This window comes from Elgaria multicarinata, chromosome 2 (assembly GCF_023053635.1).
Source record: "Elgaria multicarinata webbii isolate HBS135686 ecotype San Diego chromosome 2, rElgMul1.1.pri, whole genome shotgun sequence".
NCBI lineage: Eukaryota > Metazoa > Chordata > Lepidosauria > Squamata > Anguidae > Elgaria > Elgaria multicarinata.
In genome coordinates, this window is record NC_086172.1 from 25,473,098 (window position 1) to 25,500,259 (window position 27,162).

Consider the following 27,162-nt stretch of genomic DNA (forward strand, 5'->3'; position numbering starts at 1 on the left):
TTGGGTGCTAGGGGGCTGTTGTGGACACTCTCACAAAATGGCTGCCATGGGGACTTGCCCAATTCATAAAATGGCTGTCATGGTGGGCATGACCAGACCCAAACACTCATTTCTCAAAATGGCAAGACCGAAAGAAAAGTAACTCCCCCAAAATACCTATGTAAGAAGGCCGAGGTGAGGTCTGAGCTCCTTATATTTATTTATTTATTTATTTAAGGATTTTTATGCCGCCATTCAGCCAAAAAAGGCTCTCATGGCGGCTTACAAAGGTATTTCTTGACAGTCCCTGCCCACAGGCTTACAATCTAAAAGACATGACACAAAAGGAAAGGGGATTGGGAGGGAGGAGGAGGAGGGGGAAAAGGAAAGCAAATTCAGGCACTAAAATCTTAGTTGGAAAGTTCAGCAGTTACAGGTGACAGCAGGAGGGAGGGGGCTCTCAGCTGGAGCTGGACCCAGGCACGGTGGAGAGGTGCCTGGCCGCTGCTTCCTCCCTCACTGGTGGCCTCTCCAGACAGTTGGTAGCAGGAGGGAGGGGGCTCTGAGCTGGAGCTGGACCCAGGCACGGTGGAGAGGTGCCTGGCCGCTGCTTCCTCCCTCACTGGTGGCCTCTCCAGACAGTTGGTAGCAGGAGGGAGGGGGCTCTCAGCTGGAGCTGGACCCAGGCACGGTGGAGAGGTGCCTGGCCGCTGCTTCCTCCCTCACTGGTGGCCTCTCCAGACAGTTGGTAGCAGGAGGGAGGGGGCTCTCAGCTGGAGCTGGACCCAGGCACGGTGGAGAGGTGCCTGGCCGCTGCTTCCTCCCTCACTGGTGGCCTCTCCATAGCACAAAGCCACTCTTTGGAACCCAAATGAAGATGGCACGGGAGGGTGGCATTTTACTTTGCAGCAAGCCAGCCTCCCAGTGGAAAAAAATGCAATTAAAAAACCTTAAAAAGTAAAATAAAAATCAGGAGGGGCAAGAAGCTTGGTGACTACCAAGAGAGGTGTCTGCAGGCATATTGGTGCCCATGGGCGTCACGCTGGAAACCCAGACCACTGAGTGAAACATCATTGAAATCCCCAGTCTGCAGTATAAATCATAAGAATGCCACAGCACTATTTGTTCTAGGATGTTGTCAACAACCCTTGACTCTGAAAACATCTTCCCCGTATCCAGCCGTCAAGGTCTGGAAATACATTAAAAGCAAGCACGTTCGGAGGCACTCAGTATATTTCTATTGGTCCAAATGACAGATATTTGTCTGAGTCCAGCAAACCTAAAACTTAAGTCTTTGAGCAGGATGGATTTAAAGCAGCAAAAACTACATATAGGCCGAGTGAAGGTGCAGTTACCCACCTCTTATGCTGATATTTGTCTGCCCTGGCCATGGCTTTTCCGGTGCCACTTATTCGTCTTATCTGAGGGAAGAAGTCAAAGTTTGTTTGTTTATTTATTTATTTTATTACATTTATATACCACCCCACAGCTGAAGCTCTCTGGGTGGTTTACAACAGTTAAAAACAGTGAGCGTTAAAAAGTATACAAAAAATTTAAAACCATCAAAAACATAAAAACAACATTATAAAAAAAACTGGTATCCATTTTAAAACAACAGTTCTGAGGTCTGTTAAAAAAAAAAAAAAACTTAGCGTTGTTAAATGCTGTTAAATGCCTGGGAGAAGAGAAAAGTCTTGACCTGGCAGGAAAACAAATGACTCACGAAAATTATAACAAAAACGGTCACAAGCAACACAGCCCCCGAAAAGGATTAAAACTGAAAATGGGGTACTGGGAAGAAAACACACACACACACAAGCTAGAATGAGCACCTCCTAATGACAGGGTCACGATGGGCTCTCCCCACTCACGGGGATGAAGAAATAACCCTTGGGTTAAAGCAGCTTTCCCCAACCTGGTGCCCTCAAGATGCTTTGAGACTACACATTCCAACATTCCTGACCATCGGCCTTGCTACAGGAGTTGGGAGTCCAAAACAACTGGAGGGCCCTCGGTGGGGAACACTGTAGTATCAAGCTATTCCGTAACGGCAGTCCTTTCAGACTGTTTGGCCTTTTGCAATAATCTCTACAGGAAGCCAGTTCTGTATCCCAGAAGAGAAATAAAAAGGCAGCCAGTCTCTAGAGACAGTGGGACCGAGGATTGAGCAAGCTGGAATTCAATCAGGCCATAGCAGCTGCCTGGTATATGAATACTTCTATATTATACAATACAGACCAAAGTTCACCAGCTTCCTACTTGAGGTTTCAAAGGTTCAGCACCCTCCCGTCTCTTTAAAGATGTAAAGCCACAACCACGTGCCACGTTAAAAAAACTCTGCCCACCCAGGCAAGGTGTACTAAGTCCCTCTTCCTTTCCTCCTCTACCCAGCAAACTTTCTCACGCAATTTCAGTACCCCCAAAATCTAGTATCTCTCTTGCACCGCACCCCACCGGAAGTTATCCTACGGCTCACTGTGGTGAGAGGGAAAGCGTGTGTCAACATCAGCGCCCAACAGGACCACAGCTCTGTTTAAACTTGCCAGGGAGTGCGCTGCCTCCCTATGATCAGGGTTACAGATATTCAGTACACCTCTATATTCCGGTCTGGTTACCAGACTCAGGGAATTCTGGGGTGAGGCCACATCTCAGCTCCATAACTTTCCAATCCAAAATTACAATCACCTCTCAACGGCTTGATTGGCAACATGGACCCAAAGAAACCACCCTAGCTGACCTATTTTGAATACACAAATCAACACGGTACATAAAATGGATTTTTATTTTGTTTTAATTTCATTTGTTCCTGCCACATCTCCTCTTACTTAATTTAAAAAACAGAGAACAGAACACACCACATCTTGCCATGAACTGCAAGTCTTCAGTCAACTATCCTGGAAGATGACCAAGAGGTAACTGCCTCAGTTACTCCCTTCACCGGCCAGTGAGAGGCTGACACCTGTGTAGGAGACTACAGAGGAGGGTGAACTTACCCGCACGCACCTCAGTGGGCACTTGCCCCGTTGCAACTGCCATCTGCCCCTACTCGCTGGTCTGGGCTAGCCTTTTCTGAGGCTCAGCAGTCACCCGCCCTCCCACCGAAATTGTGCACGTCCCTCCCGAGTCACCGATGGCCGCCACTGATGTGGTGCAACATCTGAAGCCTCCATAAACTGAGCACTCCCCTTGCTTCGTCAATGGTGGCCATAAAGGCCCCATTTATGGAAGGGTAAAGGCACGACTGTACCTCTGTCATCTCTAAACACGTCCACAGGTATCCCAGGAAGTAAAGGTGGCCTAGAATGGGAGAGCATGTGCACATTCCCGCCCTCCCCCCATCTCCATTCTGTGTCTCCACTAATGCAAATGTACTAATTGGGGTTCTCCCTCTCTCAAAACACTAGAAGCTGGGGTCATCCCATGAAACTGGCGGGAGATCCAGGACAAATAAAAGGAAGTACTTCTTCACACAGCGCATAATTAAATTATGGAACTCACTACCACAAGATGTAGTGATGGCCACCAATCTGGATGGCTTTAAAAGGGGGTTGTATAAATTCCTGGAGGCGAAGGCTATCAATGGCTATTAGCCCTGGTGGTTGTGTGCTATCTCCAGTATCCAAGGTAGTAAGCCTGTGTGCTCCAGCTGCTGGGGAACATGGGCGTGAGGGTGCTGTTGCACCATGTCCTGCTTGTTCTTCCCTGGCTGATGGCTGGTTGGCCACTGTGTGAACAGAGTGCTGTACTAGATGGACCCTTGGTCTGATCCAGCATCAGGGCTCTTCTTATGTTCTTGTCTCTAAACTGCAAAGACTTGCTACTGTGTGGATTTCCCTTTAGTTTTTTTTAAAAGCTCACCCCTTTCTCCTCCAAGTGCCGTAGCCTTGTTTCCACTTTCAATCTGTTTTCCGCTCCCATCTCCGCGCTGGTGCTGTCTCCGAGGGCATCGTAACGAATCGTCAAGGCCGTTTTAGCTGCTAGCATCCGAGAGATCTGGAAGACATCAAGAAGAACATAAGCCCTGTGAAACCAAGGTGGCAACTCGCTCTGTACACGGTGGTGCAAGTCATGAGAATTCAGGGAACGTCTTATTTATTTATTTATTTATTACATTTTTATACCGCCCAATAGCCGAAGCTCTCTGGGCGGTTCACAAAAAACGTCTGGCCATAATTCAGGCAACAAAGGAGGCAGACGAATGAAAATGGTCAAGTTCTTTTTAAAAAAAAATATTTATAAAAAGCAAGTTTCACTGAACAGTTTAAGCCTAGTATTTCAATGCAAATATGTTTTAACTGCCACTAAGAGGGCACAACCCTTTGGGATCCACCCTTGACATTTGTATGCCTCTGAACTCGGGAGGTTTGAGTATCCAGTGCAGAGTGGGAGGCAGGGCAGAAAGGATCCTTGCCTCCGCTGCGCCTCCTTCTCTGCATTTTAGCTAGACTGACTTTTTCACCCATCTAGCTGAGTTGTAGGCTGGGGAGGCCTCAGGATACGGGATAAGCTGGGTATTGCAACCTCGAAGGCAGCCAATGCAATTCTTCCCATGCCAGCTGCGAAGGGGAGGGGGGGGAGTCAGATTCCTGGGCCCAAAGTCAGAGCACCGTCTCCGACCTCAAATCCAGGAATCCAAAATACCTCATGTCCCCGTCCCCCCCAGGTCATAGGATTGCTTCCTTATTCATTCAAATATTGTCTTTTCCATAGGTCCTACATGGACAATATTGTCACACACAGAGATAAGAGAACTACCCAGGTGCAATTATATATAAAATAGACCTTTAAGACGCAGAATAAAATTCTCAGTTGTCCTTGCAATAGTCTACTACATGGATTTCCATATAGTATTGAGGTAGCTTTGATGCCGCATACACGTGTCCAAATAAAACCAGATTTTCTCGTTCTTGTCCTATTACTGTAAGTGAGCAGAAGTTAAGTCCTCTGTGGTTTAGGCCATGGATCCGTATGCTGTAGGGAGGGGCCCCCATAGGGCGCGAGACACCTGAAAGGGGCGGGCATGCAAAGATCGTCAGCCAGGAAGATGATCAGCGGGCTGAATGCCTCCTGGTAGCAAACTTCCACTGATCGAGGTGGGATTTGTGGGGGCAGCCGCATCACCACTGCCCCCATCAACCCAACCGGATTTGGGAAGGAGGGTGGAGCTCAGGCAGAGCTGCTGCTTGGTTCAAATGGCCATTCCTCTGTATGGATCACTTCGGACCCAAGGATCGTAGGCCCTGGCCTAGGTCTCCTCAAGCGCTGGTGTTGGATGCATACAGCAATTCACAGGTCCTTGCATGGACCAGCAGGTTTCACATGGGAATCCCCAGATGTGGAGCAGATTATGGATGATGATTAGTGCCATAAGGCAGTTCGAGGTAGAGTGGCGCTCAAAACACCTGAGAAACGCCACATTAGACAAACAGACCAACCCTTACTGGAAACCAAGCCAAATTTTACAACAGGCCTGGGCAACATGCAGCTCACTGCCCCCCAGAATTATTTTTAAAGATATATATATATATATATATATATATATATATATATATATATATATGGCATCCCAAGTGGCCTTTTTGTGGTCTGCACCAACCATGAGGCACCAAAAGGATCAAAATTAGCTTGAAAAGTTAATTTTGGCCCTTTGGGGATTCCGTAGCTGCTCCAGATGCAATTTTTTTTATTTTTTAGGCACCGTGGGGGTAGGAGGTGCGGCCTAACCCTAACCTCCTGAAGTTGCCCAACCCTGCTTTAAAGTCTTGGTCCCTTAGATACCTGTTCTTCAGATCTCATGGCAAGTAGACCAGCCACACGCTTTCGTGCAAGAGATCTCAAGCCTTCGCTGTTCGAGGGAAAGCATGCCGGCAAACGTTTCACAACATCTCACCTTTCCTTTGTTTTTCGCGGTTGTCTGCCCCACGAGGGAAGCATGATAGATCAGACCAAACTTGGGGGTGTCACGCTTAGTCTTCAGTGCTCTGAAGAGGGCTTTCTCAGCACCCAAAATCTGAACAGTGGAGGCGGGATGCTTCGCCAGATTCAACAGGGAGCCTGTCAGAGAAGAGATGCAACGGGAAAGGACAAGAATGAGCCACCTCTGAAATATACCTCTGACAAGGAACTGAATTCCAAGCCGATCAAGGTTCAAACTTTACATGTCAAAACCACAATCTGAATTGAGTTCTGGAGAAAGAAACCTGAGCGCAAGATCATACTGGAAAGTAGCCAATAAACTTCTGGGAATTGGGAGTTTAAAAAAACCAAACCATCTAGGTCAATTTAAGGAGTTACATGAATGTAACTCCTTAAATAAGTCTTCCTCCTCAGCCTGCCGCTCTCCAGATGTTCTGATTTCAACTCTGATCAGCCCCAACCCGTGTGGTCAATGGTCAGGGATGATGGAAGCTGCAGGCCAAAACATCTGGAGGCCCCAAGTTGGGGAAGGCTGCCTTCAATGCGGTAGGAGACAGCAGGGCTTAGACAGTGTCTCAGAAGAGGTAGTGACTAGAGTTGCCTTCACCTTCCAAGATGAAATCAGGCAAACTTCAGAAAATCATCACCGACAACTTCTAGGCCCCTGCCAGTGTTGACTACAACCTTGTCCATCAGTGGAGGAGGTCCTGGCCCAGCTTGCAAATCCCATCGTTGACCATGCCGGCTGGGAATGTAGCCCAACACATCTGGAGGGCTACCCTGCTGGGGAAGGCTGGACAGGTCCGTTGACCAAGACCCTTTCAACACGGTAAAGTGGAGAACAGACTAGGGTAACATTACACAGCAGAACCATAATACACCCAACCCAGCAACTGAGTATACCTGCATGAGCAATAAGCCTTGCTCCTACCAGCTCTCCCACCATGACTGTGAGGTTAGGTGCAATGGCCATCATTCTGTTTTTTAGATAATCATAGAGTTGCGCACGATAGTCCGAGATCTCGATCACCTGTAAGACAGAACAAGCCCAGTAAGGGGAAGTTGCCACAAGAATGCAAAGAAGGAAGTGAATTGAGTGATAGTTCTAAAAGTGAAGTAGTTGCCTGAGTAGGGCTAGCAAGTACTACTGATTATCATTAACAGAAATCCTACGAAGTGGGTACATTTTCAATGCAAAAATAAAGTAACAATCCAACCAACTGAAAATACAAACATAAAAACCTAACAAAACTTCAAATCAGCGTATTTTAAAGTCACACATTAAAAAAAAACCATTGAAGAGAAAGGTCTTTTAAAGATGTCCAAAGACCTAACGAAGAGGGAGCAGGCAGACCTCCAGAGGGCACGTATTCCATAAGTTTGGCATCACCACTGAGAAGTCCCTGTCCCTCACACTCTTAACCTATGGACAGGATGGTGAACAGGGTCTCTGGACCTGAGCTTAATTGTTGGACAAGCTCATATGCAAGTCCCTACGGTAACCTGGATCCAGACAGTTTGGGCATTGGAGGAATGATATTATGCCCAAATTTAGAATGGAACAGCTGGTGCCAAATAGAATTATATTTTTCTTGTTGCTTTTATAAAGCCTTACTTCTCAAGTTTCACAGGGCACAACACTGAAAACAGAACACACAGGTCTGAAGGCAGATAATGGGCTAAACAGAGGCCAGTGAAATCATTTTAGAATGTTTTTAGGATGTGTTAATCATGTATACTATGTTTTTAATCAGTTTTTATGTGTTTTATATTCACTGTTGTACCCCACCTCGATCCAAGTGAAGAGGCGGGTAAGAAATAAATAATTATTATTAAGGGGGAGGGGAACCTCAGCTCACACACAGTGGCTCAGTTCAGACAACACATTGGTCAATGCAGTGTGAAAACTCCACTCAACGGTTGAGGTTTTAGGGGGTACACCCCACACAACATGTTCTAACTCCACCATTGTGTGACTGTGGGCTGCTGTGTTGAGTAAAATCCATTGTGACATTTGATTGGCAGTTCCTCTGCCCTCTCTCCTCCCCTGGTCCTCCTGATGGTATCCCATCAGCCATTGCCGCAAAACAAACAATCCCGGCGGCTCTCCTAGAGCAGCACTCGCTGCTTTTGCCACTCTTGCCAAGAAACTCTGTAGCCAGTAGGAAAAGTCAACTCAATGGAAAACTCTACAGAGCCTGCCACCCAACATGAACACAACAGTTGTGCAGGAGCTCTCCTCTGCACAGCATGGATATTCAGAGTGGATATTTTCTAAAAAAAACAACAACTCCGCCATGGGGTGGAGTTTCCCTCCAGACAACACATTTCTCAATGGTGGTGTAAAAACTCCACTGTGAAGTTCTAAAACCAATGCAGAGGAACGTGTTGTCTGAACTGAGCCAGTGTTTGGGTAAGAGACAGGTTTCCCTTTTCAGATATTAGATACATACAAAGGAAAGTAGCATTGGAAAGCAGCGTGGATGGGAGACAGGTTAGGCCAGGCCAGAAATTCTTTCAGGGCACAATCCTATGCCTATTTAGACAGAGAAGTCCTACAACTCCCAGAATGCTGGAAGTTGTACAGAGGTGCAGATAAATATATTGAAGTTTACAGCACAATGCCGGTACTGTGCCACAGGCTTGTCTTGTTACAAATGCAGAGGAGCTCTTTCAACAACAATTCAAACAACCTTTAAAAAAAACTAGAGAGAACAGCCAGCCAATAAATCTCGAGAACCCAGATAAAGGTTGCAGACCCACAGTCACCCAGAATTGAGGATAAGGTTAGGACAGGCAACTAATTGGGTATGCAGAAAGACCTGCTGGACATTCGACTCCCAGCATGAAGCGACCAAGCCACGTTTAGGTACCATTATTGACATGTAAAGCTCAGCTTTGGTAAAGATGGCGACGTGAGCAGCAGCCCTTTCACCTTGGCTCTCATGTTTGTTTTAATACTTTTATTCTTGTTTTGGCATCGAGCTCCAAGGCCGAGTTTCCAGCCAAATATTTTAATAATAGTTTTTATTCTTGTTTTGCGTGCCTTACAAGTTGTTTTAAATAGCGCTGGTCCAAACAATCGTTATCTATGGCTCACTCCCAGTTTTAATCATCAAAGTTTCCGCCTGTTCCTCTGTTTCTTCTTCTTACCGCACGGAACATTAGTATAAGAATTCTATTAACTTCTTTAGTCTTCTATTTTTACTTTTTATCCTCAATCCGGACAACACAACAGAGCATATCAGCTAAATTAGCATTGTTAGCTTTAACAGCGGAGTGACTAAGAATGGACTATGACACGGGAACATAAGGATGTGAGTAATTCTCCTATTCCCACCGTGTTGGAAAACTGAAATTTATTGAGCTCGGTTGTTACTAGTGTGATAAAACAGTAATGTGGTTCTTACTAGAAGTGACTATAGAAGATTGGGAATGGTGCCTTCTCTTGAGTTAATTTCATATAGACAAATGAAAATTACACAGTTTTACACTCCCAGAGAGATGGAGAAACACAAAGACTCAAGAGAAGAAACTTCCCAGCACCTGAATTCAATTTTAGATTGGTCATTTAGCACAAAGGGAGACTTTTAAGATTGTCAACATGGATCCATCGTCTAATAATCTTGCTCTAGAGCTAGCTTTGGCAGAATACTCCCCACCCCACCCCAAAGATGAATACAGCCTTTTGAGAACGCTTTGTCAAAGCAGTTAGATGAGCTGATGATAAAACAAACTGATGAACTGAACATGTAAAGCCCTAAACAACACAGGACCACGTTACCTGAAAGATCATCTCTGCCTATATAAACCCACTACGATCCTCAGTGGAGGCCTTGTTGTCTGTGCCACACCCTGCAGGGCCCCAGCCAACAGCAACACAGCAACGGGCCTCCTTTGCGGTGGCCCCCTCTCCTCTGCAGTATGGCAGAGGCACCGATGAACATGCACTTTCAACAGTTCTTAAAAACGTACTTGTTCACCGTTTCCCCCCAACTTGTCTAAATGTTGTTGTGCTTTCATAAAGATGGATTGCTTTATAATTTGCTGTGAACAGTTTTGTGATTTTTAACGCAGGAAGCAGAAATATTTATCTGGTACAGAGCTTCAGCTATTGGGCGATATAGAAATGCAATAAATAACAAATAAATATTCTAAAAGAAAAGAAAAGAAAAGATGCACTAGACGGCATGGATACTGATGAGTAGGGACTTGATGCCCAGACCACAGCTGAGCAACCAGGACAAACCCCTTCCTTCAGTTCTTGAGTGAGTCATCCAACTACAACTGGTTTCAACTCAAGGACCTTCGTGTTGGTCTAAACATCCGGCAGCAATTGCTACAGGTCTTTCAACTTGGGACTTAATGATGGGGGGGAAAGGCATTTAACAGCATATGCGGAGTTTTTAACTGACCCCGGATCTGCTGAGAGTTCATGGTTGTTTAAATGCTTTTATGATTTTCAAATGTTGTATATTGATTTTTAATGTTCAACGTTTTAATCTTTGTAAAACGCCCAGAGAGCTTCAGCTATGGGGAAGTATATAAATGTAATAAATCATAAATGTAATAAATAATAATAATGGTGGCACCGTGGCATGGTTGCCATCTCAGCAGTAGAGAACATCCTATTCTGACATCTTAATACTGATTCTAGCCATGCTTCTGTAGATCTCAGACCAGGCAGAGAAGAAGCATCCTAGCCAGACAAGTTCTCATTCTGAATATTTCCCCATTTCCTCTAAGTCAGTTATTTGAGATGGCATCAGAAGAGGTAGTGACTGTGCAACCCTCATGGTTATTACATCAGGAAAGCATCTTCACGAGAATCATCACTGCCATCGAGAACTTTCCCCTGAAACCCTTTCTAAAACGGGCTCTTTAGAAATGATCGCAGAACGGCCAGCTCCCCAAACGTTTGTCTATGAGCTGCGCACTTGATTGCCTAATGGCTGTGTTCAGGCAATTATATCCTCGCTCAATAAGGCACATTATGAACGAGGCTTTTCTCCACCAATGCAGCCCCTTAGCTCCTCCTTTCACAGCATGAGCAATCAAACCAGGAAACCTCTGAACTCTAATTTCCTGTGTCATCCAAACTGGAAGACAATGGTTAGGGCCTTTGGAACAAGCCAGGAAATTAAATCAATGTCAATCAACAGATTAAGGGGGCTTCCAGACGAGGCTTTTGATTGCAACGTCGCCATGCCTCATTCACAGAATTTTCTGGGGTGTCCAGATGCCGCTGTCTTCCACTAGCAGCCCTCCCGCATTGTTCCACCACTTTGTCTTTTCTCTCACAGGGGAAAATACGTAAAGAAAAAAAGAAGACAGAACAGCTGCAAATGCCTTAGCACTAGGACCCCTCCATCTGGAGGCACCACACGATTGTAGCTTGTTCCAAAGCTGGTAACCATGGCTGCCCTGCTCAGATGCAACAGGATATTATGGTTAATTATAGGTTTAATCACAGCTCATGTGAAACAATGTCAAAAGGGTTGAACAAAAGGCTGGTGCGTATCTCGACTCATTAAGCTGAGATATGATTGCCTAAACCAGTTCCATTCAGTCAGACTACAGAGTTTTGGATTTAAAATGGATGAAGGAAGTGGCATTATGGTGCATTAAATGGATTATGGACAGGTTGTAAACGACTCAGGATGTAACAATACGGGTTTTTACTAAGCACTGATTTTAAAAAAGCAGCTATGGACTTCCAGTTCCAAGTTCTTTCCATCCCTACATCATCACCTGGTCACAGAGGTGCTGTATGTTACTTATATCTTCTTCCGACACTTCTGTCCCCATGGAGATCTCGGCAGCTGCTTTCACGTCCTCTTCAACTTCCTCAGGAAGGACCTCAGACAGATCAGAACAGGAGAAGTTTTTTCTATCTCCTGTGGAGACAAATACAAAGGAAGTATATGCTCAAGCAGCATCAGAAATGAAGTCTTAAATAAGCCACAGATGTCCCTCTGCAATCCCATGGATATCTTGTTTGAAGTCAAACACAAAAGGTAAATATAAGAGAAGATGGGCAGTTTTCACCTGTTTAAACCCACTGATGTTCCTCTAATAGATGCCACAGCTAGCTTTCCCTCATTTATTATTTTATTTATATATATATATATATGAATGAAGACATGCTTTTGATTTTTGTTGCTGCTAGAAAACAAGCCATTGCCAAAAAACATGAATGCACAAACCAAATTGACGTTGAATATGTGGTACAATGACATACGGAATATTATGCATCACGTTGGTAGAGAAACTAACCAAATAGCTAAAGGCTACAAGAGGCCAATACGAAACATATAATTTTATGGAAATACTAGAAGCTGGGATCATCCCATGAAACTGGTGGGAGATCCAAGACAAATAAAAGGAAGTACTTCTTCACACAGCACATAGTTAAACTCTGGAACTCACTACAAGATGAGATGATGGCCACCAATCTGGATGGCTTTAAAAGGGGGTTGGATAAATTCCTGGAGGCGAAGGCTATCAATGGCTAATAGCCCTGATGGTTGTGTGCTATCTCCAGTATTCGAGGCAATAAGCCTGTGTGCACCAGTTGCTGGGGAACTTGGGTGGGAGGGTGCTGTTGCACCATGTCTTGCTTGTTCATCCCTGGCCAATGGCTGGTTGGCCACTGTGTGATTCGAGTGCTAGACCAGATGGACCCTTGGTCTGATCCAGCACAGCGCTTCTTATTTTCTTATGGTATAGTTTTATAAACTCCAGTACTGTAAGAGAACCACCCATGGTAAACCAGGGCAAGATACCTTTAGATAAATCTATATGTGACTCTGTTCAGACGACATGCTATGCCATGGTGGTTAAGCATTTTGAGCTAAACATTATGGCTTAGTGTGTCATGTGAACCATTCCCTAACCATGGTGGCTACATAGCCATGGTTTAAACATGCTCACTAACCACTTGCTGCAAAAGGGTTAGCGGCCTAACCATAGCTTAGTGTGTTATGTTGGCACTTGCCGTTTATATTATGAATTGTAGTGTGTTATGCTCCATCTGTGAGTGCACCCTAAATGAATTTCACTACAAAGTACCAGCCTTTCCTTCTTGTTATTGAATTGCTAACTCTTGATCAACTGTTATATTTCTGAAAATTAATAAACAAATATACAAAAAGAATGAGAGTCTACACAGAATCTGCAGGTGACTCGTTGAGAACAACTCATTCACCACTGGCGTTCATCGTTTCTACTGTTGCGAAAGCATCAATGCCACGTAGATTCAGTATTTTTCATTGCCCAATTGCAGAAGAATTCAATAGAAGACAGAAAAGAGCAGCATGTATGGGAATGAGTAGGAAAAGCTAACAATAAAACCAATATTTATACCACTTGACACACTGTGGATCTCACTTCTGGTAGGAAAACAATGGTATGCACAATTTCACTGGCAGTGAATGCATCACATGCGTCAAAAATTTAGGAGCCCTGCATTACTCACCAATTTTCCGCACGCATTTGCAGTATGTTAGATTATCGGTGATAATTTTGCCCAGTTCAGGGAAGTGCCAACCATACCATTCTCTACAGCGCATGATATAATTATTCAGTTCTTTGTCCAAGTCATCAAGCAGGGCTAAAGGAGACAAAATAGTAAAGATCCTTTAGTTCAGGTCCCCTTGAGAAATGATACCTTGTTGAAAACAGTATCAGAAAGAAATAGCTCAGAACTGTGTACACAATGTTTACCTTAACTCGAAAGGCTGTGCTGTTAAACTAGGCAGTGAAAGCTAGCAAAGGATTTCAGAGAAAGAAAGAAATTTTAAAAGAGCTCTAGCAGTGTTAGAACACCTTTATTTAGCTGCACCTAGTAAAGGCAATGAAGTAGCAGCCTATATACAAATTCCCCAAAAATGTTGCTTTTAACATCGGAAAAACTTTGGCAAGAGCATCCTTCACACTCCAGATTTCTTATCATTGCTAGCAAACACTAATTTATCTGCTCCTTACAAATAAAGTAATAACACCTTTGTTTGATCCAAGTAACCAGCATTGTACGTAGGGATATATGAGGAATTTGTTTCAGTTCAATCAGGATTTTGCCCAGTTTGCACCTTCCGGACAGAACATGGACTGCAATGTCACCTGTGGTCCAAGTCAGGACATTTCTGAGCTTGCAGTTCGATTTGTGAACCCCCAAAATACGTTCAACAGCATGCACGTGTATCAAAAATGCACATTTGGAAAAATACGCACAGAAAGATGCATGGATTTTCATGCGGAAATAATAATAATAATAATAATAATAATAATAATAATAATAATAATAATAAAATTCTTACCCGCCTCTGCATTCTGATCGAGGCGGGGAACAGCAGCAAATATAAAATGCATTAAAGAATAGTTCACAATCTTTTCCGCGTTCACTGTTTTAACTTTTGTAAACCGCCCAGAGAGCTTCGGCTATGAGGTGGTATATAAATTTATTTAATAAATAAATAAATACTGATATGAGTTGGAACGAGCTCTGAGGTGAAATTTGTGGGGCATCGGAGCGTTCAGGGTTTGCCAGTTCACACTCCCCTAATTGCACAATCCAGATCAATCACTTTTGTGCATTGTGGAGAATGTTCTACTCTGGTGACAGTGTCTGTCAATTCACAATCACTGTGAATGATAATTTTTTTTTGCACTTTACACTACTATCCAAACTGCCGTTCCTGCACACGATACAATTATTCTTATAACTTTCCAAAGAAACTCACATTGCATCTCACTTACATCAATTCCATACAATCCGCCCCGCACCCTCAGGTCCTCTGGAAAGACATTATTCCAGTCAGCAAAAAGTAGACTGACAAGCATTACCCAGAAGACCTTCTCTTCTGCTGCTCCCAGACTGTGGAATGGCCTGCCGGAGGAGATTCGTCAACTTAACAATCTTTCCGAAGTTAAGAAAGCCATAATGATCTCTTCCGGCAGGCCTATCCAGTTGAATTTTAAGAGGCCTTTTAATATTGTAGCAGTTTTATATGTTTTAGTTTTATGTATTTTATGGTGTTTAGTATTTGGTATTGCTCCCCGCCTCGATCCAGAGGGCGAGGCGGGTAAGAAATAAATATAACATCATCATCATCATCAAAATAACTGCAGATAGCGAGCCAAAGTTTAGGCTCATCACCTCCCCACCATCTTTTCTGAGATATCACCCTGAGATTTGGAGGCACTTGAAGCATGCGAGTTCCACCATGTATTTTTTTCAACTGAGAACAAAATTCATTGCAACAAACATTACCTGCCCGAAGGAACATTGGAATTCTTTTTAAAACTGGGGTCTCTAACGTGGAGCCTATGGGCACCTCTCTCTGCACCTGCCAAGCTCTGCGCTCCGCCTGATTTATTTATTTTTAAAAACTGGGAAGCTGGCTTGAAGTACCGCGAAAAGCTGCCCTCCACAGCCATCTGTTTAGTTAGGTTCAAAGAAGTAGCTTCTTTGAAGCTCAGACCTCACTTTGGGTAGGTTACTTTTTCTTTCTTTTTTTAGCCTCACCAGTTTGCCTTCTGGGAAAGGAGCATTTATGACCATCCCTGCCCACCACGGTAGTCATTTTCTGAATGGGCAAGTCCGACCCCCCAGAATGTGCCCTCTGATCCAAAGAAGTTTGGGGACCCCCCCCCATTTCAACATATTGGCTTCCTGATGCCCCCTGCTTGTTTGGTTGCTTATTTCTACTTTGGGGCGCAAAATAAAATTAATTTTATTTAATTAATTTTCACCCTATTTTTAACACAGTGATTTCTTGGTCTTGGCCTTTGCCCAGCCCTTCTGCCCACCTCCAATTCTGATAGGGGCTCTGAGCCTTTACAAAGGTTGAGAGAACGAAAAATTATTTATTTATTTATTTATTTATTACATTATATACCGCCCAATAGCCGGAGCTCTCTGGGCAGTTCACAAAAATTAAAACCATTCAAAGTATAAAACAACAGTATAAAACCATACAATATAAAAGCTCAAGCAGATAAAAACAGCAGCAATGCAAAATTACAAATTTAAAACCATGTTATTTAAAATTTATAGATTGTTAAAATGTTGGGAGTGGCAAGCTGGAGGGCACGACTGTGAATCCTAATATTAAGAATTCAAGGGGGGTGGGGAGAGAAACAACCCACCCCCAATGGCAGACTCATCAAGGTATTTAACTTATGATCGTACTCACAGATTGCTTGGACAATCATTGTATCGACTTTGTCTGGGCTGAACTTCAGCTTGTATCGCGAAAGGCTGAAAACAGACACATAAATGTAAACAATTATACAATCAGCTGACGCACTCACTTCTCTTTCCCCCTCCAATCAACAAAGGCATCGCCATTTACTGGTATGGAGAGGACATCTTTGCCAACTGTGTTTTGCATATCATTGAGCCAGGTTGAACATTAGTGAGGGCTGGTTCACTTGATCAAACAGCCCAATGAGGCTTATTTAACCCTCGCATAATCCACGGCCTGTTTTAGGGTTATGTGACAGTTGTTTAACTCACATGCAACCCACCCCTGCTGGGTTCAGACAACACAACAGCCTGCAGTAGAAGTTTGAATATTCTAAAGCCGGCTGGCCCACACTACGCTTTGCTCATAAAAAAACCAAGTCTGTGTGTTTCATTCCAAAATGCCAACTCCAACCACAAGAGAGTAGAAACAACTGTACAGATAATACCTATCTCAGGAGAAGTTTAAATGGGGCAATCAAAAACACAATCACTTTCTCTAATAAAATGCAGACACACTGTTCAGTAGGACCAACAGTTACGACTTCTTCCAGCATCAATTACTGACTATTTTCTAGATCGCACTTGAAATGTCCAATGGGGTTTACAAACTCGCAACATAATCCTATAATGTAGATATTAATCCTATAATGTAGATACTATTACTGCTATTGTTAGAAATGGGAAACCAAGGCTAGTGAGCAGACACAGCACTGGAATGGAAGATGGGATGAGAAAGGCCTTCTTATACTATTTATTTATTGCATTTATATCCTGCCTTGTTTCCTCCAAGGAACCCAAGGCGGCATACATAATCCTCTTCCTCCTCACCATTTTATCCTCACAATAACAACCGCGTGAGGGAGGTTGGGCTGAGAGTCTGTGACTGGCCCAAAGTCACTCAGTAGGTTTCCATGGCTGATTGGGGACTAGAACTCTGATCTCCCGACTCCCAGTCCAACACTGACTTGAACCACGGTCTGACTTGAACCAGTTTCTATGATCCAACTCATAACAAATGTCAACTGAATCATTGTCGTGCTCATTCTGCACGTGCAGTATTTTTCAGATGAATCTAAGCCTAAGCCTCATGTTTAAAAGCTTTTAGGCAATTATCAGAGGAGAACGCTTCATGGAGGATACTTACCTTTAAACTGCTTTTACAAGATTAACCATTTCCCTTTCACCCAAGGGGAAAGACATACAACAGCATCCTCCAATCTGGTGCACTCTAGTTGTGGGGAACCCATGCTGGCTGGGATGATGGGAGTTGTGTGCTCTCCAGGTGAGTCCAACTCACCTGGAGAGCACCAGGTTGGGGGAGGTTGATATACAACAGACAGAGGAATGAACAGATTAGAGTTGGAAAAATGTTAATGTTACCTGTGTGCCAATCCTAAACACATTGCTGCCATCTCCCGCGATGGAAGGCCAGTGAGAAGCCCTTCCATTTGGGTACGGATGCCTCTCATCAGTTCAGTAACCATCGGACTGTGGATACAACTTAAATTCAGCTTGTCCTGCAGAGGGTGAGATTTGGGATACATATTTTGATTTAAAAAAAAGCATACCATATTGTCGCAACAACAAACATATTTAGGGTTCCATGAACCACACACCCAATAAACGTCAGGTTGTCCAAAGGCGACAACCCTCTCAGGCCCACTTTCCAAGTGAAATACTTAAGCTAGCATCCCATCGAAGGACTTGGGAAACCCCATTATTTCAGCAAAGCATCTCCAGTTGTATAATAGAAATTTAGATGGCAGTTCAATAGTTCTTGTAATTCATATTGACATTAAATACAAACCTTCCCTGAAAACTTTTTTTGTATTGTCCTGTACTTCTATACAAATCAAAGACTAAAGACGCCTCAAGAAGCAAAGGGATTCAATTTTTTCCCCAAAAATAAATGTTACCAACAATCCATACTTATAAGCATTATCACCGATACTTATTTATAATCAAGAATTCGCTGTCTTTCTTCTGCCCTCCCAATCCGTTTTTTTCCTTTGATCCAGCGTTCATTACATTATAAGCCTGCAGGCAAGGATTGTCCTTGTTTTAACCTTGTACAGAACTTAGTAAATGTAGGCAGTGTATCAGCGATAAATAATATTGGTCTGGATCCAGACTGTCGTGTTTCTCAGAACACTCCTGCTTTCGGTGGGAGGCAAATGATGAGGCTTGCTAAGTAATCCACAAAGCTTTTATTAAGCAACAAACATCTCTTCTACCTGAAGAGAGTCTAACCTCTTGGAAACATCCCCCTAGGCAAAACTATGCAAACTAAGCAAGACAATAGTCTGTTCAAGAAGAATAGGAAGCCACTTCTCAAACGCCTGTAACTTCAGAGCGCCTGGTGCGGAGGCAGGTTCTGGCGTAATCGAACTGACTTTCTCATGCCTTCCTTCCGTGCAGTGCATTTTAGCTTCTGACAGACCCTAGCATCAGCTAGCTTGTCAGGACGCTCACCTCCGGAAGAAACTTCACTTCCCACTGAGTATGTAGGATTTGGCCTTGAGGAGATAAACTCTGGAGAGGACTGACTCCCAGCTGGGGAATCGCCCGTGAGAGCTTCCTCCCCCACTGGTACAGGCTGGCTGGTGTCTGGCACTGCATCTTCTAGTTCTGAATCTGGTTCTGATTGATTACCTGAAACATCTTCTCCCAAAACAGGGGCAGTAGGGTTAGACATGACACAGACCTAGTCAGTCATATTTAGAGCAGAGCCATTGAAAACATTGGGACTAAAGACTACTGAACTAAGTTAAGTAACACCTATTTAGTCATATTTTTAAATATGACAAAACTGGATTCTACCTAATGAGAATAACTATCAGGCAGCAGGGTCACCGCATTTCAACACCAGCAAAGCAGGGCCCAATATCTATCATCGGCTAAACATTGACATTAAACATTTCTTCTGGATGTAGGGAAAAGCTCATCTTTGGGTATTTTTTTGGGGGGAGCACCATCATTGTTACTGATCTCTAAAGATCACCAAAGGCCTTCAGTATATGACCTCATTAGAATAATACCCCCAACAGGGGACATAAAAATCAGAGTTTACCTTTATTACACCTCCCAGCTTGGCATCTGATACAGCCAACTGTTCGTGGGCATCTTTGGCTACTATCTTCTTTAAGATTTTCTTCAGGTTCTTGCTGATTTTGCCTTCCACTAGGGCTGTGGATGCTTCAAGAAGAAAACACAACTTTGCAAAGGGACTGTGGATTTTTTGAACGATCCCTCCCAGGAAAGTGTAACGTGGAACAAAAGATGTAGTGAACAGGGGTCACTGGACATTTATTCCCATTGGCTGTCTCAGTGGTAGTGACGAAAAGTTGCACGCAATCACGGAGGTTCAGTTTCACGAAAGGTGTGTCACTGACAACAGAGAGCTGGTATAAAGCTTTTACTGGCTGCGTTCGGACGACACTTTTGGCAACGCAGGAGGGAATTGGCAACGCACAGTACTTTATTTCAGAGTTACTCCCCACACAACATGTTGCCCCCTCGTGTGGCTGAAAGTCCCAGCGTCCTTCTGGGCGGCTGGTGCTCCTCCCTCCTAGCCCTATCCCATCATGCATTACAAGTTCTGCCAACTGTACAGGAGCAGCCAGGGTGCTTTCGGCCTCTCCTGCCGGAGAACTCTATGACCTTTTGGAATATTGCACTTGACGGGGGAGATTACACAACGGAGCCAGCCACACGACATGTTAATCAACGGGTCTCCGGATAAGCAACAGAGCAACCCGTTGTTTAATTCCAGAAAATAACGTACTGTGAGTTGTGTGCCCATTGTGTTCTGCCCCCCAAACAACACTATAATCAACACAACGGACAATTACCTCTTTACCCCACCCGCCTGCCCTTGATTATTGTGTCGTCCAAACCCAGCCACTCTTTTCCAGCATTCTCCAGCCTAGTGCCCTCCACGTGTGTTGGGACTGCAATGCAGGCTGGGAGACTCTGGAGTAGTAGTCAGGAAACATCAAGAGAGGAATGCACTTATGTGTCTCAAAACAGAAGAGCAATATATTCTCAGGTGCCGGAAAGAACTTTTATTATGCCCAACATGTTTTGGAAAGGTTTTTCCTTCCCAGGGGCTGTAGTTTCAAGGAGAAAAAAAGAAAAACATTAAGTGTGGTTTAAAACCTTCTGATAATCTGGAAACATGTCTGAAAGGTTACACCAAATACTGCACAAAAATGCATCCACAATTTGCAACATTTATAAGATATAACCACTAAAATATCCCCCCTGAATTATATTAGATAAAAGTTCTAATGTATTGCTTTCACCTACCGATATGTTAAACACACCCACATGTCTGGTGCAATGAATGAAAACAGGTGATCGTAATGTTGCCCTGGCAAAAAGTACATGTAGCCTCAGATGTTTATTCAAAGTTAGCCTCACTACGGTTGGTACATAGTAACACAAACTGTAGACTGAGGACAGCTCAGCCCATCCTTTGAGAGGCATCACCCATGTGGACACTGCATATATTGTAAATATACCCCAAAAGTCACACTTTCATTAATACGGTAGGAAATAGAACTTATGCTATTCAACATTTCCCACTTGTTGCAGCGCACATGTGATATATCACCTTTAAAGCCCTACATGGTTTGGGTCCAGGCTACCTGCGGGATCGCCTTCTCCCGTACAATCCGCCCCGCACCCTCAGGTCCTCTGGGAAGAATCTACTTCAGTCTGCCAAAATTAGGCTGACAGGTATTACCCAGAGGACCTTCTCTTCTGCTGCTCCCAGACTGTGGAATGGCCTGCCGGAGGAGACTTGTCAACTTAACAGTCTATCAGCATTTAAGAAAGCTATAAACACTGATCTCTTCTGGCAGGCCTATTCAGTGGAATTTTAGGTAGTTTTTAAAATGATTTTAGGATGTTTTAACAATGTATATTATGTTTAAATTGTTTTATATATTTTATATTTACTGTTGTTCCTCGCCTCGATCAGAATGGAGGCAGGTAAGAAATAAATAATTATTACATACACAATTAAATGTACATGTGACAAAATACATGTTGGCTGGACATAAAGACCACTCAAGAAACACATGAGTGAACATTTTAGCAATACACACGATAATCTGGTTTCCCTGTAGCAAATCATTTTTTCACAATAAAACCATCCTGAAGAATTCACTTTCTGGGTGATTGTAAATTACATGAACCTAACACCAAGCTTCTTATTAGAAGAGAAATGTTCTAGATTTCGCAGCTGGGCAGTCTTGCTCCAAAGGGGCTGAACGGAGATCTTGAATACTTTACTGCCACTGTAAGTTTGGAAAGAACCTGGCTAGACTACTCATGAGTAGAGGAAAACAAAATGCCGCAAGAAACCTTCCCTGTAAAGAAACCTTACTGATTTTCATTTCACCAGCAGCCAATTAGGACTAGAAAATCAGGGTGAATCCTCAATGCTTTCTGGGCATTTTAAGAGAGAAGCATTGGAAGGATTTCTTGTGACACACTTAAGAGAAAGGTAAGTGGGTAAGTAAGAAAATACACTACGTGGAGAAAATGTTTCTATAGCAGAATGTACTAATAAGGCTGCAAAAGTTCAGTATTAATGGAACTGTTTGTTTTATCAGCCAAGGAAGTTAGTTATCAGATCCACCTTTGATGTGTATGTAAGCTGTCTTTTGAAAGGGAAGCTTTATTTACTTCAACATGTGGGTATGTTTTAACATAACAGGAAGTAATGGCAATGAATTTGATCTAACATAACCTAAAAGGGGGAGGAATATTTTAATGGTTATATAAATACTGTAAACTGTGGATGCATTTTTGTACAGTATTTGTTGTAACTTTTAGACAGGTTTCCAGATTTCTGAGTGTCTTAAACCACACATGTTTCACAATATTTTAATTACAACCCTGGGGGAAGGAAAGTCCTTTCTGAAACATGTGGCGCGTAAAAATAAAAAAAAATCCAGGCACCTGAGAATATTTTCTTTTCTGTTTTGGGGCACTAAGTGCCATCCCCTCCTGCTGTTTCCTGGACTACAGCTCTTAGCAGCCCCAGACAGAATGGCTGATTGAGGGGTGGTGGGAGTTGCAGTCCAACACACCTTGAAGGCAGCAGGTGTATTCAGATCTACAGTAAGGGGAAGGCTGATGTATTCAGAGCTAAGGCTGCAATCTTCTGTGAAATCCTACCGATGTCTATGAGCATACAGACACCTGCGGGATTTGAGCCTAAAAATGCCCCCCATTGTTGTTGTTTAAAATGGATACTGTTTTATAATAATATATTTATTTGTTACCCGCCTCTCCCTCTGGATCAAGGCGGGGTACAACACAAATAGAAACACCATAAAATACACTGTTGTTTTTATATTTTTGATTGTTTTAAATTTTCTATACTTTTTAATGTTCACTGTTTTTAACTTTTGTAAACCTCCCAGAGTTTTGGCTATGGGGCAGTATATAAATTTAATAATAAATAAATAAATAAACTAACACCACTTGTTCATGCATTCCCTGGATAGCCAGCACCAAGGCACACATACGTACTGCTTACATTGATTTGTCACGTTTGTAAAGAGCCGCTCACCAGTAGAGGGTAAGGAATGTTTCCAGCTGAGGACACTTGTATAAACTACGTTGGAAATGGGCTCTTGCTCTTCCCGTACCGGTAATCTAGGGTGACCCTGTAAAAAGGACTGGGCTCCTGTATCTTTAATACTTGTATAGAAAAGGGAATTTCAGCAGGTGTCATTCTTATGCATGCAGCACCTGGTGAAATTCCCTCTTCATCCCAACAGTTAAAGCTGCAGGAGCCCCGCCTAGTTACAAAAGGTGGCAGGGGCCCCTGTGGCTTTAACTGCACCGATGAGGGCATTTCACCAGGTGCTGCATACCTACAAATGACCCCTGCTGAAATTCCCTTTTCAATACAACTGTTAAAGATACAGGAGCCCTGTCCTCCTTTTCATAGGGTCATGCTAGGCCATCGTTTTTTGTTGTAATTTTCAGGATTAATACGGCTAAAAGCTTCCAAGGGCAGCAAAGGTACGATTACAAAACAGTGCCAGACTCAAATTGCAGCACAGTCAATAAACAAAGCCAAGTCATGAGAGGAAGGTTGACGCAGAAGGTTGGCTCTAGCTCTTGCACGAGCAGAAATCTGTTCCTGCACCAAGGCTTCCCTGTCCTCTCCTCCCATCCACAGTCTCTCATGCACACCCCAAATCTGCTCGGGGGGGGCATGCAAAGGAGAGAGGGAAACGTGTTCTACATGTGGTTCCTCCCGCAGGCAAATCACCACCATTGTATGTAACCCCAATCTTGCACCAGCTGCAACGGTGTTTCTGAGCCCAATTTAAGTGCAGTTGTTGTTTTTACCTTTGATGCCTGAAACAGTTTGTGGCCAAAGTTACTGCCTTCACCCCATTAGCCTGCCTACACGCGGAGGTCCCCTTCTCAAGCTCTACTCATGCCCCTGCCCCAAAGAAGAACTAGGCCGGCAGATACAAGGGAGGGAGCCTCCTTGGCACCGGCTCCTCATCTGTGGAATACACTCCCTCTTGGGACGCGCCAGACCCCTTCCTCACCAACCTTTAGGGAAGCCTGAAAAACATCTCTGTTCTCAATGGCTTTCGGTGAAACTGATTTCCTCTTGCGTGAAAACGTTTTCAGCTGTAACCGCTAAGGAATTTGAATACACGTACTAGCTTCATCTGCTGGTTCTTCTTATTCCTTATTTGTGTTTTGAAATGTGTGTTTGCAGTTTAGGGACTATTGGAAGCCACCACAACAGGGGTTTTCCCTTAAAGCAGGCCAGGCAGGCAAATCCGGACTTTCCAAGCCAGCCCTCCAGGGTTTGGTTCCCAACATGGCCACAACCCCTTCCTTTGGCACACACACACCCTTTCCCGGCCACTGATTGTTCAGTGGTTCCTTGGCATTTGCACTATTTTACCCCAGTCTGAAAGGATGAAAAGCCTCTCTTAAGGTTTAGCTACTGGCATTAAGAGCTTTAAGATACAATATGCTGGATATTTTTTGTATTTTTGGCACCACCCTCCACTGGAAATACATTCCCCCCCCCCCCACATCTGAAAGCTTTTCTGAAATTTAATTCGGTCCTTGGGCTGGAAGAGATCTGCCCCCATCTGAAAAGGACAGGAAATTATATATATACAAACACACATACATACATATATGAACATTTTAATCCTCAAGTTACCTGCAAGAGCTTCTGTTGTATCTTGAAACTTCTCAAAGTGTTTCAGTTTCACGCTAAAGGAAAGATACCAAACAGTTTTTGTAAGGTCACGAGGAACTCAGCATCTACTACCAGCTACAAAAATGCAAGATGCTGGAAAAATAACATGCCTGCAATGTTTGGCTTTTAGAAAAAATAGGAGCTGTTTAATTTTTCAATTTTTTTTTTAAAATGCCCCATTGGGTCAATGCTCCCCCTATACGAGGAGAGAAAAAAAGCACCTGAAATCTGGAGGAAAAATAGTCTCTTACTACCTAACCACAAAAATTCAGCAATTGAAATAAAGTCAGGTGCAGGTCTGTGGTTAGGAACATGAGGAATGAGCTGGATGTTCTTGGAAGTCTTTGGTTCATGTACCAATTCAGCAATAGGCTCAACTGGGTGGCCTTGGGCAAGTTCATTCTCTCTCTCAGCTCCACCTACCCACCAGTAATATGGAGATAATTACAGCTTACACAGTTGTACATAAGAATGACTGAGAAAATGGAACACGCGAAGAAAATAGGAAGCAAGCTGCATAAATACTGGGTACTATTTTCAGCAGAAATTAAGATATATAGATTTATCTGACAGTTTCTGACAACAGGATCCAGCTTATTATTTAAGACTATTTCTTAGGCCAACTGTTTGTACACAACCTGTTTCACACAACCAATTATAGTGTTATAAACTAAAAAAATATTTTGGACACATGCTAATTTGACAGGTATCCCCATTCTGCAGTAAGTTGAACCCCAAATATAACCACCTTGCAAGATTTTCCTTTCTAGCAAGGCTCTCGCTATTCCTAGTATATCTGAATTGAATAGCTGTCATGGCTGAACTGGAAGATCTAGACTAGCACAAAAATGGTGGGATATAAATGCAATAATAAATTTAAAAAATGGTAAGGAAATGTAACATATGCTGGAATGAAAGAAAATTAGGCCCATCCCTCAATTTCAATGTCCTATCAACCACATTCTTACGTGGAGAAGTTTCCTCCTTCCAGAAAAACTTGCTTACATTTTATTTGCTTTTTCGGGTGTTTCAAACTCCTTCCATAAACTATCAATTTCTTGGAGCTTCTTCTCATCCAGAACCTGTGGCAGACAGACAGGAATTGGCAGCAAAGATTTGATTGTTGCCAAGTTAATTTTTCACTACATATAAACAAGATTAAAGGCACAGAGCTGCCCCCCGCCCCCGGTCTTGAAGGCTAGATTGCACACACAAGCCAATGCAGAACCCATCACACCAACACTTTGAAACATCTCTGCCCAGCAGCATTTTCTTCAGCCTTCAATGAGAAGTAGTTCAAGCTGCCATCTTATTTATATGCATGCTTAGACAGAAAAGATCCTACAACTCCTCGCCACCTATGCTGGGAGCTATAGGATCCTTCTCTCTAAACATGCATAGTAGTGTGTTCATAGTAGATTTATATCCAGCTTTTTGACTAGCAAAAAAGCCTGCAGTATTTTATAGCCTGATATTCAAGGGGGTGGGGTGCGGTGGTCAAGAATCCTCGACCGGCCTTCTTGGCCAAGCCAAAAAATCTTAGTCACCCCGCTGCCCCTTCACCTATCCTTTAAGCAAATGTTATACATCCTACAATTAGTAAATAAACACGATTTTTGTACGGATTACAGATGGATAAATGCACGCGGAATGCTTCGAATCCTTTTCAGAAAGACGATCGTGAAACTCACCAGGAGTACCTGTGGTTTCTTAAAAATGACTACTAGCCCGCCCATCCAACCCTGCCAGGAGGGAGATCGGGTTTGCTGGAGAAAGGCTCCTCCCCCCCCCCAAATTCTTCTCCATTTTCTCGATTGAAACACGGGAGATCGCCTGCCCAGAAGTGATCCAGTCCAGGAGCAGTTTTACCACGTGTAAAATGGCTCCAACGGGAGGGCTCGTGGCCCTCATCTGTGCGCCTCCCGGCATCCCCGTTCTGGCCGCCCCCCATCCCAGCACTCACACCCCCAGGGGAGGCGCACGTGGCTGCCCAGCTCCCCACGTGCCGCCCTTACCTTGAAGATGGCATAGCCAGCCGCGGTCTCGAACAGAACGAGCATCGCGGCGGCAGGACGAGGCCGGAGCTCCTGGCAGCGGTCACGGGAGGAGGCGGGAGCCCGGGAGGCGAGCGCGGGAAGGACGGACCGGACGGCGCCCGATCTCCAAGCACACGCAACACGAGGGCGGAAGTGGGGCTCGGACCACCCCACCGGAAGTGACGCCCAAGGCCTTCTGGGAAAAAGGAAGTGGGGGGAAGGAGGGGGAGGCTTTATTGCAGCGCTTGAAATCTTCCATGCGCTGTAGGCACGAATCCGTCTCTTCCCCCGCAATGATTTCCCCCCCCCCCAATAAATATATATATCTTTAATTACCCAGCTGCCTACTTTTTGGAGGGGAAAGAAGTTGCAAAGGAAGGAGCGGGATCGTCCAGTCAGCAAAAGAAAAATAGAGAGCAGAGGGGTGTGGGAATATAGTGCGTGGTTATTTCACACACGCATATGGTGGCTTGGTAACGTATGCAAATCAGAACCGGAAGTGAGCTGTGTGTGAAACATGGCAGGGTTGTTGTTTTTCTCCAATCTCTGGGAAAGGAGAGTGACTGTCTCTAAAGGCAGGGAGTAAAGAGGCAGCGCAGCAGTTGGGCCTGAAGGCTGCCTGAATGTGGCACCTAGGCGAGATCTTGCATAGAGCCAGTGTTCACTTTCATGTTGGTGCTGGTTGGTCACTTGTATGCCTCTTGAATTCCTCTGGACAACCA

General features: G+C 44.0%; 1 protein-coding gene and 3 non-coding genes across 5 annotated transcripts in view; all 4 read right to left on the bottom strand.

The window, feature by feature from the left end:
• Positions 1 to 26,600, bottom strand: part of NOP58 (NOP58 ribonucleoprotein) — a 33,869-nt gene extending 7,269 nt beyond the window's left edge. Inside the window, exons 1-12 of one of the 2 annotated variants that reach the window (XM_063116153.1) lie at positions 26,420 to 26,600; positions 25,410 to 25,486; positions 24,366 to 24,418; positions 19,215 to 19,339; positions 17,525 to 17,661; positions 16,092 to 16,156; positions 13,373 to 13,507; positions 11,647 to 11,792; positions 6,799 to 6,925; positions 5,870 to 6,033; positions 3,838 to 3,972; positions 1,339 to 1,400 (exon numbers count right to left, since the gene is read on the bottom strand). In XM_063116153.1, the coding sequence (XP_062972223.1) occupies positions 1,339 to 1,400; positions 3,838 to 3,972; positions 5,870 to 6,033; positions 6,799 to 6,925; positions 11,647 to 11,792; positions 13,373 to 13,507; positions 16,092 to 16,156; positions 17,525 to 17,661; positions 19,215 to 19,339; positions 24,366 to 24,418; positions 25,410 to 25,486; positions 26,420 to 26,464 (1,271 nt within the window). In that variant the 5' untranslated portion in view covers positions 26,465 to 26,600. The remainder of the gene's footprint in view (positions 1 to 1,338; positions 1,401 to 3,837; positions 3,973 to 5,869; positions 6,034 to 6,798; positions 6,926 to 11,646; positions 11,793 to 13,372; positions 13,508 to 16,091; positions 16,157 to 17,524; positions 17,662 to 19,214; positions 19,340 to 24,365; positions 24,419 to 25,409; positions 25,487 to 26,419) is intronic. The other variant, XM_063116155.1, reaches the window with a different exon arrangement.
• LOC134393837 (small nucleolar RNA SNORD11) lies at positions 6,466 to 6,549 on the bottom strand. The gene has a single exon (XR_010025122.1). It is a non-coding gene; the product is annotated as a small nucleolar RNA SNORD11 (small nucleolar RNA).
• On the bottom strand, positions 10,653 to 10,739 carry LOC134393840 (small nucleolar RNA SNORD11B). The gene has a single exon (XR_010025124.1). It is a non-coding gene; the product is annotated as a small nucleolar RNA SNORD11B (small nucleolar RNA).
• LOC134393834 (small nucleolar RNA SNORD70) lies at positions 19,456 to 19,545 on the bottom strand. The gene has a single exon (XR_010025118.1). It is a non-coding gene; the product is annotated as a small nucleolar RNA SNORD70 (small nucleolar RNA).
• Positions 26,601 to 27,162: the final 562 nt, after the last annotated feature.